The 16,350-nt window shown below is 42.1% G+C and overlaps 1 protein-coding gene and 1 long non-coding RNA gene across 3 annotated transcripts in view; both read right to left on the bottom strand.

The window, feature by feature from the left end:
- Positions 1-16,350, bottom strand: part of LOC146963246 (uncharacterized) — a 268,846-nt gene that overhangs the window by 213,619 nt on the left and 38,877 nt on the right. The window lies entirely within an intron of this gene.
- The window catches only part of LOC146963247 (protein jagged-2-like), a 66,183-nt gene that overhangs the window by 37,741 nt on the left and 12,092 nt on the right, over positions 1-16,350 (bottom strand). For both annotated transcript variants that reach the window (XM_085768286.1, XM_085768287.1), the window contains exon 3: positions 6,154-6,211. In XM_085768286.1, the coding sequence (XP_085624412.1) occupies positions 6,154-6,211 (58 nt within the window). The remainder of the gene's footprint in view (positions 1-6,153; positions 6,212-16,350) is intronic.

Here is a 16,350-nt window from a genome sequence, read left to right as displayed (position 1 = left end):
TTAAATACAGAATTCATCATTTATAAAATGAATACTCATTAGTATGTAGTTTAGAAACACAGTTAAAATGTTTTACTCATCATTGATCAGCACTAAACTACATGCTAATGAGTATTCATGCGTTATAAATGAAGAATTCAGTATTTATTAATGCTTAACTAATGCTAAATAGTGTTTACTTATTATAAAGTGTTACCTTATTTTGTATTTTTATGCACTTTGAGGTCGAGTCTGGGTTCAGATGTGAACAAAATGTTTATTTTATATTTCAAAAGTGGAGATAAGTAGTGTTACTACCTTAGTTTCTATTCAACTGAAGCCTTGTTCATTGTTTTTATGCACTTTTTAGATGCGTCTGTGTCAAATAGGCCCAGTTTAAAGTGTATTGAATTGCAGTTTATTGCTCATGAGTATCAGATTTGGTGCTGGTGAAATTTGAAAACACAAAGTCCTTAAAGCTTTGTCATAAGTGCTGAAGTTTGACGCTGTGAAAAAAGCAGCAGAAGATGAAGATGAAGGATCCATTTTCCTGCTGTCCTGGTTTTCTGAGTCTCAGTGCGAGTTAACACACTGCCACAGATTTCAGTCCCACACCCACCACCTGAAACACTCACTCTCTCTCTCTCCCTCTCTCTCTCTCTGCTGTTCATCTCCAGCAATTAGATATAAAAATATAGACCAATCATGAGCTCTCTGCAGCAGCGGAGGAGACGCGCTAAGAGAGGCCGTTGTTACTAGGGAGAGCAGGAGGGAGCGGGACGAATAAAAAGCGGCTTATATAAACAACCGGGGCCTTCGGATCGCAGCAGCTGATCGAGTGGAGAAGCTGCACGACGACGGGCCGAGCTCCAGAGAGACAAACAGAGAGGAGGAGGAGGAGGAGGAGGAGGAGGAGGCTGCAGAACTTTGACCTCTGACCTCTTTACAGCTTGCCACTTGTAACGGTGCTGATCTTTGATCTTTGAACTGGAGTCTCTCCTTCATTCATCTTCTACCTAAACGTGTGAACAACTACTGCAGAGAAACCTGGACGCACAAATAAAAACTCTGCAGGTTTCAGTTCAGAAAATCCTCCACAGCAACAAGTGACACACACCAAACACACACACTGACAGAGTCGCCATGCCATCAGCTGCTGGTTTATTTTATTGATTCATTAGGACTAATGAGGATCTGGAGCTGGAGTGTTTACAGGAATATAAAACACATTTCCCCATTTTGCTCATCAGTTTTCCTTCCTGTCAGGTTACAGTAGCTGCAGATTTCAACTATTCAACCGTTACGCTTAAACATGCAGGATTTCAATGTTTTCTTCTCCCTTTAACATTTCTACTGCTTTTTACCTATAAAAGGCATTCATCTCATACAACAAGTTATATGTTTCAGCTTTAGCATTAGCCTTTTTCAGCATTGATTCAACAATTTCTTCAGCATTGCTTCAGCAATAGCGTTCAGCTGCTTTCAGCATTCACACGCATTTTCTGCAGGAAATGCTTTCTTTTTCTAGTTTTTTCTTTGTCATTTGTGCATTTCTTTCAATTGCTTTTAATTTAATGATATTCTAAAATGTGCCTACAGTAAGCTCTCTGAGCTTTCTGCCTCTTCCTGCACTGTATGTTACTGTATCTATCTTTGTGATTTGTGCATACCTTCTTTTATTCTTCTTGTGCAGAATAAAGCATTAAAACCATTGAACAGCTGCTCAGCCTCAGTGATAAACTGGTCGTCAGGATGTTTTTTTTCTGTTTTCTTCCAGATGTTGCATCGAAACTGAAGGTCACACAGACCAAACACGTGCACAACATCACTCAAACAGGAGGAAACTGTGCACTTGTACTTGTTGGGAACTATTTCCAGAGGCGGACTGATCCGTATTTGTTGCAGCAGGACCGTGTGTGTGTGTTTGTGTGTGTGTGTGGACCTGAGCCAAGAGAAACTAGAGTGTTTGTGTTTGAAGGAACAGTCTGGCTCACTGATGTGTTTTAATAGTTTTACTGTAGGACTGTGGTTCAGAGGAAACACACACACACACACACACACACACACAACAGTCGACCGTAGTAAAGTGTTTCTAAAATGCTGCGTTTTCATTGGTCCAGAGTTTGCCTTCGCTCTGTTCTCCTCACACTTGTGTTTTGTGTTTCAGCAGGTGTGTGTGTGTGTGTGTGTGTGTGTCTCTTTCATCAGACCTGTTCACACCAGGCTGCGGCTGGACGTACAGTACAGGAAACATCCCATAATGCAGGACAGGGGAACTCTCTATATGTTACACTGTGAGGAAACGATGGTCTGTTCTCTCAGAGAGGCAGAAGTTCAACACCGTCTCTCTGATGTGTCTTCAAGTCTCAACAAGAAGTTCAACTGGATTAAATGTCAAAACATAAAAACATTCCCTCAAGAGGTTTAAACAAATAATAATAATACTGTAATATACTCGGATGTGTTTGTTACAACTCTTGATTTATTCTCCAGGTGATCAACAGCTTCATTTTAAATGGTATAAAAAGTTCAACTTTGACTGACAGTTCAATAAAATTGATTTAAGTCAGTTTCACCAGCGGATCAGTTGATAATCAATCAATCAATAGTTGTATGTTGCAGCAGGATAGATAGATAGATAGATATATAGATAGATAGATAGATAGATAGATAGATAGATAGATAGATAGATAGATAGATAGATAGATAGATAGATAGATAGATAGATAGATAGATAGATAGATAGATAGATAGATCTTTATTCGTCCCGAAGGAATGATTAATTGCCTGTCACAGAGTTGATGGATTGATGAGTGATTGACGGAGGAAACGATATAAAATATATATCAGGTGACGGTAGCTGTGTGTTCATGATGCAGATGTTTTTGCAGATGTGTAAAGCTGCGTTCACACCGGACCTTTGGTTTTTGTTTTCTCGCTAGCGACGAGTTTACATGTTAAGTCGATGCAAACGAGCGATTGAGCGTTTAATCACACACACACACACACTCACTCACACAGGGTTTGATATTTTTAGCGTGTCCAGTCTGACTTACAGTGAGCGGAGCAGCTTGGGTTTCACTGGGCTGCTGACAGACTCACTGACAGATTCATGGATCAAAACCCCCGTGATCACGCAACGAGAAGTTACTGCAGGTCCAAGTCTGCAAGACGGGACACGATGAGCCCCCACCCACCAACCCTGGAGGATTAATAAAACTTTCAAACCGACACTACGCTGCCAGATCTACAGGTGGTCAAACAAGCAAAGACTTAAAGCGTCCGACCGCGGCACGGTGGCGGCAGCGGCCTGTCACAGCGTTCAGGATAATGAAGTGGTGTGTGGTGGCCAGACAGCTGCCGGGACGGGAGGCTAATTAGGAGAGAGAGAGAGAGAGAGAGAGAAGGAGCGCTGTGGCCTGCAATTAATGGCTTAACGAGGCAATGCACTCATAGGCTTAATATAGAGGAGTGGAAACAGACGGGCGACCCTGAAGAGGCCGAGAAGACGATGGTGACGGAGCAAAAAAATAAAATCTAGGATGCAACAAATGATGGAGCGATGAGTTCCAGTCGATCTGAGCGGCTTCACTCTGAGACCAAGAGCAGGAAACAAGGATCAAACTTGGAGGTAAACTTCTAGTTGAAGCTCTGAAGACCTGGATGTGTGGAGGCCTTAAAGGAATAGTTCACCAAAAAAAATTAAATTCACCCTCATCATGAGTCAATAGCATCTGACACAAAAACGTCCTTAAAACTGCACAAAAACCTTGAAATATTCCTCCACACTGCTCGTCCACTGCAATCCAAGTGTCCTGAAGGGAGATAGTCCAGAGTTTATTGGAAACTACGTCATTTAGGACATTTTTACAGCCTAAACAGTCCTGGATTGCGCTCTGACGTGCACGCGCCTCAGACAAATTCAATACAGGACTGTTTAGGCTGTAAAAATGACGTAGTTTCCAGTAAACTCTGGACTATCTCCCTTCAGGACACTTTGATTGCAGTGGACGAGCAGTGTGGAGGAAGATTAAATGGTGTTTGTGTAGTTTTATGGACGTTTTTGTGTCGGGCGCTATTATTACTCTCATATAAAGTTTTGGTTGGACTAGGAACCGGCCTCCCGGGTCTCCAGATGACCTTTGAGGAATAAAAAACTACTCTTGCGTATTCATCAGCATGAGGGTGAGTCACTAATGACTGATGAATTTCATTTTTTGGTGAACTATTCCTTTAAAGGCACCAGACTGAACCACATGTCAGAATTTGATTCAATTAAAAAAAAAACAATCTAAGATCAACTGGAGCCTCGTCGACCCTGAACCAACAGTCAAACAACAGGAAGTGTTGTTAGGAGCTGGCGCTGAAACGTCCTGAATCAACCAAAAAGTCTCTTATCACATCGATTGAATCAGCGATCAATCAGTCAGAACAAAGCCAACGACACCGCGTTTTACCAGAGAAATGAGTGCGTGCTGAAGACAGGTTACAACCGAACCCACTGGCATCTCTTGGACACATTGTTGGATGTGCATCAGTTCACTGATCTGAGAACATAGACTCATAGACTTTAACAGCACCTTCCTTCGTTCTTTCTGTCTCTCTCTCTCATTAACAGTTCTGCAGAGTTGGTTCATGTCAACGAATCCAAACTCAAAGTGTGAGATTAACAATGCTTCTGTTTTGTGAATGGCATCAGGGCTCCAGTCTGGCCCTGAATGGAAGAATTTTGTCCCTAAAATTTGAAGAAGCAAGTCAGTTTTTCATCTACTTGTGCAACCGAGTCAATCTGCAGGGTTTTTCTATTTAACGCTGGTGAAACGTCGAACGGACGACTCAAAGAATCTGGAATCTGTCAGCTGACGGACAAATATGTGTGAGAAAAGAAAATGTGAATATTTGCTTTGCATGCCGCCCCTTTAATAACAAACATATTAAACTTCTTAGTGTCACTCACACATGTTCAAACATAATTAGCCTTCCAACTCGCCCTCATTAACACTGCCATCATCCACTAATCACTGCTCAAAGCCCATGGCCACCACACTTCACCCTCATCTGTCAAAAGCTTTGTCCCCTCTGCCGTTATTGATATTGATAACGCTGCACTGGGGCATTATTTTGTATTTTTATGCACTTTGAGCTTGAGTCTGTGTTTAGATGCAAAGAAAATGTTTATTTTTTATTTCAAAAGTGGAGTTAAGTGTTGTTACTACCTCATTGGAGCCTCTTTTCATTGTTTTTATGCACTTTTTTGACGAGTCTGTGTCAAATGTGACCAAGTTTTGAAGGGAAACGATGAATAAACATCACTTGTTTTTCAATATATTTGTCTTACCTATTCTGTACATTGTCTGATTATGTTTTTTTCATTTGTATATGTTCATTTTTGGTGGTGTACGTGTGTTGGTGCATGTCTGTAACAAACTGTGGAAATTAATATCCCCTTGGAGACACTAGATTATGAATCTGAATCTGATTTATGGTGTGTTGCCCCTAAATGTTCTGCTTGTGCTCCTAAAAGTTTAAGTTGGGGGGGGGACTCTGCTCCTTTAACACCACCATGGTCTGATCTATCAGACCACATGACCAAACCAAACAACTTAACACACTGCAAAAACTCAAAATCTTTCCAAGAATATTTGTCTTATTTCTTGTCAAAATGTCTAATTTCTAGTCAAAACTAATCTCTTTCCACTTCAAATAAGACTCATCACCTAAAAATGAACTTGTTTTTAGATCATTTTCACTTGAAATAAGTAGAAAAATCTGCCAGTCAAAGCAAGTTTTTGGTGCTTGTGATAAGGAAGAAAAACTTGCTCCACTATCAGATTTTTCTACTTATTTCAAGTGAAAATATGCTTGAAAGAAGTGAAAAGGGTCTAAAAACAAGCTACTTTTTATGTGATTTTACGTATAATGAGATTAGTTTTGACTAGAAATGACATTTTGAGTAGAAATAAGACAAATATTCTTGGTAAGATTTTGAGTTTTTTGCAGTGCATCAACACCAACAAACAACCTGAAACAGCCTGAAGTGGACTCCTGGGAACTGTGAAGCCTTTAAAGTGTGGGACCAAGACACATGAAGGAGGAGTGGGGGGGGGCAACGGTGTGTGACCTGGGGGGCAAGAAGAAAAAGAAGAGGGAGGTTTGTGTAACTTTGTGTCTTACCGTTGCTGTGTGTGCCGTTGTCCCTGTCCCACGCCTCCACTATCACTGTGAAGGAACGCTGGGAAGGAGAGAGAGAAAGAGAGAGAGAGCAGAGGTTATCACAGAGCATAGCAATACAGAAACACAACACACACACACACACACACACACACACACACACACACACACACTCCTACTGAAACTCAGATATGCCCACTTCTTCAAGATGCAGTCGTGCACATGATGTGGAGTTTACACAGAAACTCAGATACGGAGCCGAGCTGCCGTCACTCATAAACAGACACACAGCCAGGTACTTTGAACACACACACACACACACACACACATAGACATACACACACTAAGAAACACAAACACACACATGCACACACACATATTTGGCATAAGAGGTGAACAACGGTGGGAAAACGAGTCGTGTTCCCACACTGCTGTCACTCATTAGCCTCCCTCCACCTGAGGCCAGTTAACAAGTGCAGCTGCTCAACAAAACATTCACCTGGAAACCACCCACACACACACACACACACACACACACACACACACACACTTCACATTTCAACACACACACACTTCACATTTCAACACACACACACACACGGCCAGGTTACGTACAGTATTGACTGATTTCTAATCAAATCTCTCCTGCAACGTCCACAAGGATTTTAAAGTCAAGTGGTGTTCGCACTGTAAAATGAACCTTTAAAGGACGATTCCGGGCAAATTCAACTCGGGGCTGTATTTTCCTAACATTTTAAGTCTAAAAGAAGGAATCTGAAGATTTGTGAAGATCCCATTTGTGTCATAAACACAGGAATATCAACTCTTGACTTGCTTGAAGTAAATAAAAATCTGGGTGCATGTTTGAGTCGCCATCTGACGCTGTCTGTGGGAAAAAAATTGCGGTTTTGAGGGATGTAAACAGCCTATAAGCAGCACTGGAACTTCAATCTGCTCCCATTCATCGCTGCCGTGGCGATGCGGGGACAGACACAACTACCGCAAAACAGGAGCAATTAAACTGAAAATCTTCAGATTCCTTCTTTTAGACCTAAAATGTTAGGAAAATACAGCCCTGAGTTGAATTTACCCATACAACTATTTGAATTATGTGGAACTTATTGAATTGCATCCCATAAACCAAAGAGAGAGAGAGACAGAGCTCCACAACTCCACCTTTACCAACTCTTATATTCTTGTTATTTCGATGGACGCTGAGGATTTGAGCTCAGAAATGAAGAACATGAGATCGACGTCGGTCAAAGTGAGAAGATGCAGCATCACAACTTCTCACGACATCGTGTGTTAAAAAAAAAAAAGCAGCGCAGCACGCCGGCACACTATGCCCTACTTCTACCCCGGCTCGTCCAGTCCAGTCCAGTCCATCGCCACGGTAACAAACAACTCAGACTCGTTCTGAGGATTGTTTCAGGTGCAGAGCTGTTTTTTCTTTTTCTTTTTTTTTCACGGGGCATCAGCAAACAAACCAACGACGCAGCTCGCTGTCTGTCAACGGCATGGGGCCGGACCAGCAGCTGTGAGTTCCCATGACCCGAGTCTGACTCAGGGAGAGGGGGGGGGTGAGGAGGGGGTGAGGGAAGATTACAGGGGAGGTTACATGGTGGGAGAGATTAGAGAGAGAGAGAGGACACAGACATGAAACAAAAAAAGGTGCAGAGCTAAAGTGCTTTAAAGCTGATGTTATGGTCCTGAGGGAGGAGGGGAGGGGGGGCAGAGGGGAGAGGGGAGGAGGGGGGGGGGGCAGAAGGGAGGAGGGGAGGGGGGGTCACAGAGGTGGAAAAGTCAAAACCTCCAGGAAAAAGTCAGAGACCAAGAAGAAGCAGCAGCAGGTCTGGAGCTGCAACGACTTCAAGTAACTAAGAGACGATGAACTCATAGAAACTGAACCAGCGCCGTTGGTTTCTTTCTTTCCTTCTTTTACTTTTCTTTCTTTCTTTCTTTCTTTCTTTCTTTCTTTCTTTCTTTCTTTCGTTCCTTCTGTCTTTCATTCATTCATTCTTTCTTTCTTTCTTTCTTTCTTTCTTTCTTTCTTTCTTTCTTTCTTTCTTTCTTTCTTTCTTTCTTTCTTTCTTTCTTTCTTTCTTTCTTTCTTTCATTCATTTATCCAGACCAAGCAGGTCTGGAGCTGGAAACGACTTCAAGTAACTAAGAGATGATGAACTCATAGAAACTGAACCAGCTCCATTGGTTTCTGTCTGTCTTTCTTTCTTTTGTTCTTTCTTTCTGTCTTTCTTTCTTTCGTTCTTTCATTCATCCTTTTCTTTCTGTCTTTCTTTCTTTCCTTCTTTCTTTAGTTCTTTCTTTCATTCATCCTTTCTACAGTATCTGTCTTTCTGTCTTTCATCCTTTCATTCATTCATTCGTTCATTCTTTCTTTCTGTCTTTCCTTCTTTTCTTTCTGGTGTCACGTTATTATATACTATATATATATATATACTAAAACAAAAGTAATGATTTTATCTGAGAAATGCCAAAACATGCAGCTCAAATTACAAAATACACTATCTATCTATCTATCTATCTATCTATCTATCTATCTATCTATCTATCTATCTATCTATCTATCTATCTATCTATCTATCTATCTATCTATCTATCTAGTATCTATCTATCTATCTATCTATCTATCTATCTATCTATCTATCTATCTATCTTGGCGTGCTTTTATTTTGAAATGAGTCTCATCATGCACTGTGATGTTATTACGTGTGTGAATTTCACGGTCTGTGTGTGTGTGTGTGTGTGTGTGTGTGTGTGTGTGTGTGTGTGTACAGCCCGAGGGTGTCGATCGATCCAAAAAGACACTTAAGCATTTTCACAATCCCATTTTTTTTTTTTTTTTTTTTTAACCATCCACTCCCAGTGAGAGTGTGAGGACAAGTTACGACATCACGAGAGCGAGAGCCAATCAGAGTCGAGGAGCGGTTACATCACCAAAATAAGACAGAAGGTGGTGGTGAGGTCACGAGGGGGTCGGAACGTGGTCGGAGGAGTATCGTATCGGAGATTTCAAACTGGACTCATCCACACACACACACACACACACACACACATGAACACTGCTTTATGAGCTGAGTGGACTTCATCATAATCAATCTTCTCCTTTTGTAATCAATTCTAAATGTCACTGCCACTGGTAACCAGAGAGAGAGAGAGAGAGAGAGAGACAACCTTATGAGTCGACTCTGTGACTGTGTGTGTGTCTGTGTGTGTGACTGTGTGTGTGTGTGTGTGTGTGTGTGTGTGTGTGTGTGTGTGTGTGTGGACGTGTTGGGAGACACTTGACACCTCCGAACCAATTTACAGGAGTCAGAGGGATTTGAGTTTTCATTAGGAGGAGAGAGCGGAGCGGCCCACTCCTCCTCCTCGCCGCCGCCTTCACCTGTTCAATGAATAAATTACTGCTGCAGCCGCCAGCGACACACACACACACACACACACACACACACACACACACACACACACAGACACACACACACACTGCTGGGAATACACTGTACATGCTAATCACATTTACTCTGCTGTTACTACAACGTCTGGAGTTTTCTCCTCTGAGCTTCGTGTGGAGACGAAGCTCTGGACACAGAGGTGAACAAATCAAACATCCCCTAAAGTACAACTGCACGTCTATTACAGGTGCTACGACTGTAAATCAAATATAACAGACCGACAGAGAAATATCTGAGAGAGAGAGAGCGTCACTGCGGTTGGTTTTGCTTTGACTGTATATTATATTATGTAGTTCATTATTGACTCCTTGGTGCACTTTATGTTTTTAACTTTCTTTTAATTGTTTTGCTGCTGCCAAATGAAATCTATTATGCTTATGCAATGACAATAAACACAAGCTAAAGTTAATTTAAGAAAAAGAGAATGATAGAAACACAAAACCACACACTGGTTACCGATAATATCACAGTAATAATCTGGAGAAACAGGTCAAAATATGATCAAAATCACAGTTCACAATCACAAAATCCAAATTGCAGAAGCTAAAATCTGTTTGGAAAAGATTAAAAAAAGGTGTCATTATTGTGCAGAGACGCTGTTAAATCACTTAAACAGGTTTGATCTTCACAAGCTCCAACAAAAATCCATCTGACATCAAACTTTCTGTTGGTATATTATATAATATTTTGCTGCTTTAAACTGCAGCGACTGAACTAAACATCACTTTCATGTTCATCTTTGTTTTTCTTTTTATATTGTAATTTTTCTTTTCAGTTATAAATCCCATGGGCCACAGGGTTTAACTTTATATTTCCATTGGATGGGTCTGTATTAGTTTTAAGGGTCTGGACATCACTTTGTAACTTGGTGCTATAGAACTAAAGGTTATTATCATCATTATTGTTAATGTGCCTTCTTCATTTTAAAACCAGAAAATGCTGGAGCGTCGTTTTCCACACGACTTTAATGATTAATCCGTCATCAGACTCTCTGATTATCATTAACTCCCTGTTGTTTTTTTTTCTAATAGTCATTGATCAGTGAAGTCAGTGTCTGTCATATTTATTTAGGGCTTATTTAGCTAGAAACCAACAGAACTGACCACCAACAACAGAAAAAGAAGATGAAGAAACAAAAAACACCACAATAAATATAGAAAATATAAAAAAATAACTTGTGACTCGTAGAGAGGAATGGTCCTTTAATTGAAAACTGGCAGCAGCAGCAGGGAATAGTTAATGATTTAAAAAAAGAAAAGAAAAGAGAAGAAAAGAAAAAGCCTGAGACCCAATTAACAAGTTTCCTGGAGTTGTGATGAGGAGGGAAAAGCAGCAGCAACACCTGTCACGTCACACCTGTTCACCGTCTATTGACATGAATAAAACATGTCGCTCCCGGCAGAGACGAGCTGGGATGGTTAATTTAGCACGTTATTAACAGAACAAGCCCCCCCCAACCCTCACTACCACCTCCTCCTCCTCCTCCTCCTCCTCCTCCTCTCTAAGGAGGCCTCGTTCAGACAGCAGATCTAATCAAAGCTAATCTAATCAGCTTCTTTTTTATAGCGAGCTGCTGCTGCTGCTGCTGCTGCTGCTGCTGCTGCTGCTGCTGCTGCTGCTGCTGCTGCTGCTGCTGCTGCTGCTGCACAACGACGACGACGGCGGTGAAATGACCCAATTCACTTTTCCCACACCAAACGCGTGGTGTGGAAATCTATTTCTGTCGCTCCGGGTTACGGCGGCGAGCAGGAGGAATTCTGTGAATTAGTCCTTTATGGAAAGTCAGCAGCAGCAGCAGCAGCATGCACGCCGGTTCTTTCAACAAAAAAATAAAGGGAAAAATACCACCTTAAATCCAACCGTTGACCCTCACACACACACACATTTAACTTTTATTCACATGTTTTTTTTTAATCCGTGTAAGGCAAGGCAAGGCAATTTTATTTGTATAGCCAGTTTTTACAAACAGTTTGTCCCAAAGGGCTTTACATGGCATCGTAACAACATCCTCTGTCCTTAGACCCTCACATCGACTGAGGAAAAACTCCATGGAAAACCCTTTTAACAGGGAAAAATCTGAGAAACCTCAGCGTGAGCAACAGAGGAGGGATCCCTCACCCAGGACGGACAGACGTGCAATCTTTCTATTGTCATAAATGAAGAAGTGACTGATTATTTTAACACAAAAAAACAAAAAATACCTGGTGTTTCATATTATATTATAAGATATAAAAGATCAGCAGGGTTTTCCAGGTATATGTTTTCCTCAATCGTGGCGGCTAGCACGCTAACTTATCTTTGCGAATGCTTGGTACCAAACTTCCGGTCCATGTAAACAAACCGACCAATTAAATATTCAAATCGAATTCAGTCCTGTTTTTCCATTTTGTATTTTTGATCTGAGCCTAAAACTGAAATATGAAAAAAAAAACTTTTATTCATTTTTTGTGTTGAACAAATAACAAAAATAACCATAATTTTTGGATTTTTGAAAGAACGAATGATACACGGATTTCTTTAATCTGAAATCTTCCGTTCTTTCTTTCTTTATCAGATTCAGGATCCTTCAAACTGACCTCAGAGACGTGAGCAGCTCATAAAACCTGAGTCCAACATCCAGCTCAGATCTTTACAACCTGCTGCAGCTGCCACCGTTACACTCACACACTCACACACTCGCTTATCAGTCGTCATCTACCAGTTGTAATCTTAGTCTCAGACATGGAGGAGGAGGAGGAGGAGGAGGAAGAGGAGGAGGAGGAGGAGGAAGAGGTCATGTGCTCTCATGCATTTGATTCCAACATCTGAGTTCATAACAGAAAACCTTCAGATTAAACAGTTTGGACAAGATGAGAATAATAAAGTAGCAAAAGTAGGAATCTGCACTATAACACACGATCTCTGCATCCTTTAAACAAAAAGTCCAGTGTGGCTGTACAGTATTTACTGCTGCAGCAGAGATGGATGGAGTGAAACCTCCTCCTCTCTGTGCATGTGCAGAGCTCACAGCGTTTGGCAGGAGACGCTGATTCGATAACGAGCTGTAAACACAGAGAAGTGGAAGCAAAGAGAGAGACAGAGAGACAGAGCAGCCATGACCGTAAAAGTCCACCGAGGGAAATCCACCAGGTTTTTAACAACAGACCATTCTCCTGAAGATTTAGTAAAACCAAAACACGTCTGAAAGCTGCAGCAGATGTAGGAGGAAGAAGGAGAAGAGGAGTGGAGGAACTTCCTCATTGGATCACAGAGGTGCAACAACAGCTGGAAGACGCCGCCGATTCAGAGAAAAGAGTCGACACCTGAAGCAGCCGTGAGCTCACAACAAGAGCACTGATGTAAACGCTCTTTAATCCATCCACTCCTCCTCCACTTCACCTCCATCTTTCTCTCTTTTCCTCCCTTCATTCCTCCTCTCTCATATCAGGCCTAAAGATGCTGCAGCACAGACTCATTTTTCCTGCAGAGACAACGAGCTAAAAGCTGCTGGGAAAGTGACTTTAACTGACCCACCTGAGCACACACACACGCACACACAGTCACACACACTGGATTCATACGTGTAGATTTCTTCTGCATGTTCAGAAAGTTCATACATGTGCTTCGTTCAGACCATGAACAGGAAGTCAGGTGTGTTTCCTGCTGAGCTTTAACACTGACTGAAGCAGCTTCTCATCAAATCAAATGGTTTCCATCAACAGAAATGATTTAATGCAGGTCTCTATCGCACACGCTCAACAGACCGGCTCACACTGCAGGTTCCCTCTGTCAACACTGAACTTGGAAGGACCAGTTTCTCTTACTGTTGCACCTACAACCTGTAACTCTACGCAAAATCATCTGAAACTTACCTCACTTTTACCAATAGGGCGATTTAAATCCATAATTAGGCTACATCATATTTGACCTCTAACTGTTCCTGCTTTTAACTACACTTATGTATTCAAGTTATGCTTATGTACTGTATGTTTGTTATGTCTGAATATTTATGTATGTCTCAATTGTTTTGTCTTCTGTCCTTATATGTTTTGTGTTTCATCTCGGCTGTATTGTAAATGAGGTTGCTCCTCAATATGTCTCTGAGTTTAAATAAAGGTTATGAATGAATGTCAATTTCACCTAAACGAACCGAGAACAACAGACGTCCCCATGGCGACTCAGCAGATAACAGATCAGCTGACTCAGACTTTGTGACGCTGCTGAAAGCTCCAGAACAAACCAACGACAAGCGGACTTTGAGTTGAGACAAGTTGAAGAATCTAAATCTGAATCTGAATCTCGTCACTTCCTCTCTATCGACATCTTGCAGCCACAGGTGATCAGTTATTATCGATATGGTTATTGATGAGAGGTATGAACATGGTTATGATGATGCAAAAACAATTCAAATGCATGTTGAACAGGAGCTGAACACGTCACATACAGGTTGTCATTGCAAAGTCAAACTGTCTGCAGGTCCCAGCTGGTCTGAGTTCATCTCTTCACCTTCACTTTCTCCTCCTAATAAAGTTTGTTTTTAAACTTCAATCCCTCTTCTCCACCCTGCTGCTCATCTCCTGCTCTCCTCTGCGTCTGAAGCTGCAGTTCTTTTTGCCAAATCTCAGCAGTGAACAACGTCGTGGGTACAGTGTTGAACTCCACGATAAAAGCCCTAATGAGTCATCTCACACAGGTTTGTCGATCCAGTGTGTGAGAGAGAGTGTTTGAGGAGTTTCTACATGAAGTGGGACGTTGGGAAACGTTGTGATGCCAGATGTGTTGAGAAACCTCTGATGAACCTTCACCCATTCCCTCTGGAGAGGAGGACGGTTACATCAGACTGCACGACACCAAGAGGAGGAGGAGGAGGAGGAGGAGGAGGAGGAGGAGGAGGAGTGTGGTAGTTGTACTTGTTTGGGAGACTTTCCATCAGATTTGCCCTGTTTGACTTCTCCAACATACTTTCACTGCAGCCAGATGATGAGTCAGAGAGAGTGTTAAAGCCCAGAGTGTTTGCAGCATTTGGTTTATTTGTCCACTGGAAGAACGACAGTCACGTTATTAAGAAGAAGCACAGAAGAACAAGAAGAACAAGAAGTAGAAGTAGAAGTCTGGAAACGGGGCCGAGGCCTTCGTGCACCATGGGAAAGACGAGCTTCCCAGTCGGGAGCCCGAATGAGCCAAACACAGAAAAATACAACACAAGCATGTTTCCCCACTCCAAACCAAACAAACTGTAGGTGTGAGCGCAGCCTCAAAGCTATAGCAAAAACAAGCTAACGGGAGCAGCAGAAAGATTTCTAACGCACCAAATATGTAGCTACGGGCGGAGAGAGACAAGATAAACAAGACGGAGATGAGATATTACAGAGAAACAAACAGAGGAACAATGAAGGGTTTGGTCGTCTCCAACCTCCACCTCTCTGTCTCTCAGTGAGGTCCAGCTGATCTCCATTAGCCCAGAGAACCACTACTGCAAGTCAAGAGGGAGATTAAGCTGCTCAGTGTGTGTAATAACATGCTTTAAAGGACAATTCCGGGCAAATTTAGGTCTAAAAGAAGGAATCTGATTTCTGATCTGATTTTCAGTTTAATTGCTCCTGTTTTGCGGTAGTTGTGTCTGTCCCCGCATCGCCACGGCAGCAATGAATGGGAGTGGATTGAAGTTCTGCTGCTTAGGCTGTTTACATCCCTCAAAGCCGCCAATTTTTTTCCACAGACAGCATCAGATGGAGACTCAAACATGCACTGAGAAGTTTATTTACTTCAAGCAAGCCGACATGTTTGTAAAACTAGATCTAATTCAAAGTCTAAGTTGACGCTCGGTGTGTTCATGTGCAGTCGGAAGCTCCCGTTTGTGTCATAAACACATGAATATCAACTCTTGACTTGCTTGAAGTAAATAAACTTCTGGGTGCATGTTTGAGTCGCCATCTGACGCTGTCTGTGGTAAAAAAAAATGCAGCTTTGAGGGATGGAAACAGCCTAAGCAGCGGAACTTCAATCCGCTCCCATTCATCGCTGCCGTGGCGATGCGGGGACAGACACAACTACCGCAAAACAGGAGCAATTAAACTGGAAATCTTCAGATTCCTTCTTTTACACCTAAAATGTTAGGAAAATACAGCCCTGAGTTGAATTTGCCCGGAACTGTCCTTTAAGTAGTGTTGTAATCAAGACAAAGGCTTTGAGGGGGCTAGATCAAGACCAAACCAATGTGAGACCATTTCCAAGACCATCACTGTATCCAGTCTCAGTCCTCAAAATAATCATGTGTCTTGCTCACCTCCGCGCTCAAGACGCATGCATTTCATTAGCTCTGCCTCACACACACACACACACACACACACACACACACACACACACACACACACACATTAGAAGACACAAACACACCGTAAATAGACATATGTGTGCGTCTGTGTGGCTGCTGCACTTCACACTGAGTCTTTTGTTTCGGTCGTAGATCAGCAGCAGTCAGGAGCGAGTCTGTGATTTGGTGTCTTGCTCAAGGACGAGCGGAGCCAGGAATCGAACCGCCGACCCTGTGATTACAAGGATTTGATGTTCTACCTCCAGAACCACAGCAGCAGCAGCAGCCGCCGTCCCTGGTCCCTGTCATTAACCTGGTATAGATGCATCATAATGACACGACTGCAGCTGACTATTAGTTTCATTATCGATTCATTTTTCCGATCGTGTAACCGTAGGAAACATGATGACAACATGTTTGTTTGTTTAACATGACTTT

The sequence above is a fragment of the Trachurus japonicus genome, chromosome 22 (genome assembly GCF_045865225.1).
Source record: "Trachurus japonicus isolate A0001 chromosome 22, Traja_1.0".
Classification (NCBI taxonomy): domain Eukaryota; kingdom Metazoa; phylum Chordata; class Actinopteri; order Carangiformes; family Carangidae; genus Trachurus; species Trachurus japonicus.
The sequence above is the reverse complement of the archived record's forward strand: the minus strand, read 5'-3'. Positions and strand labels throughout refer to the sequence as shown.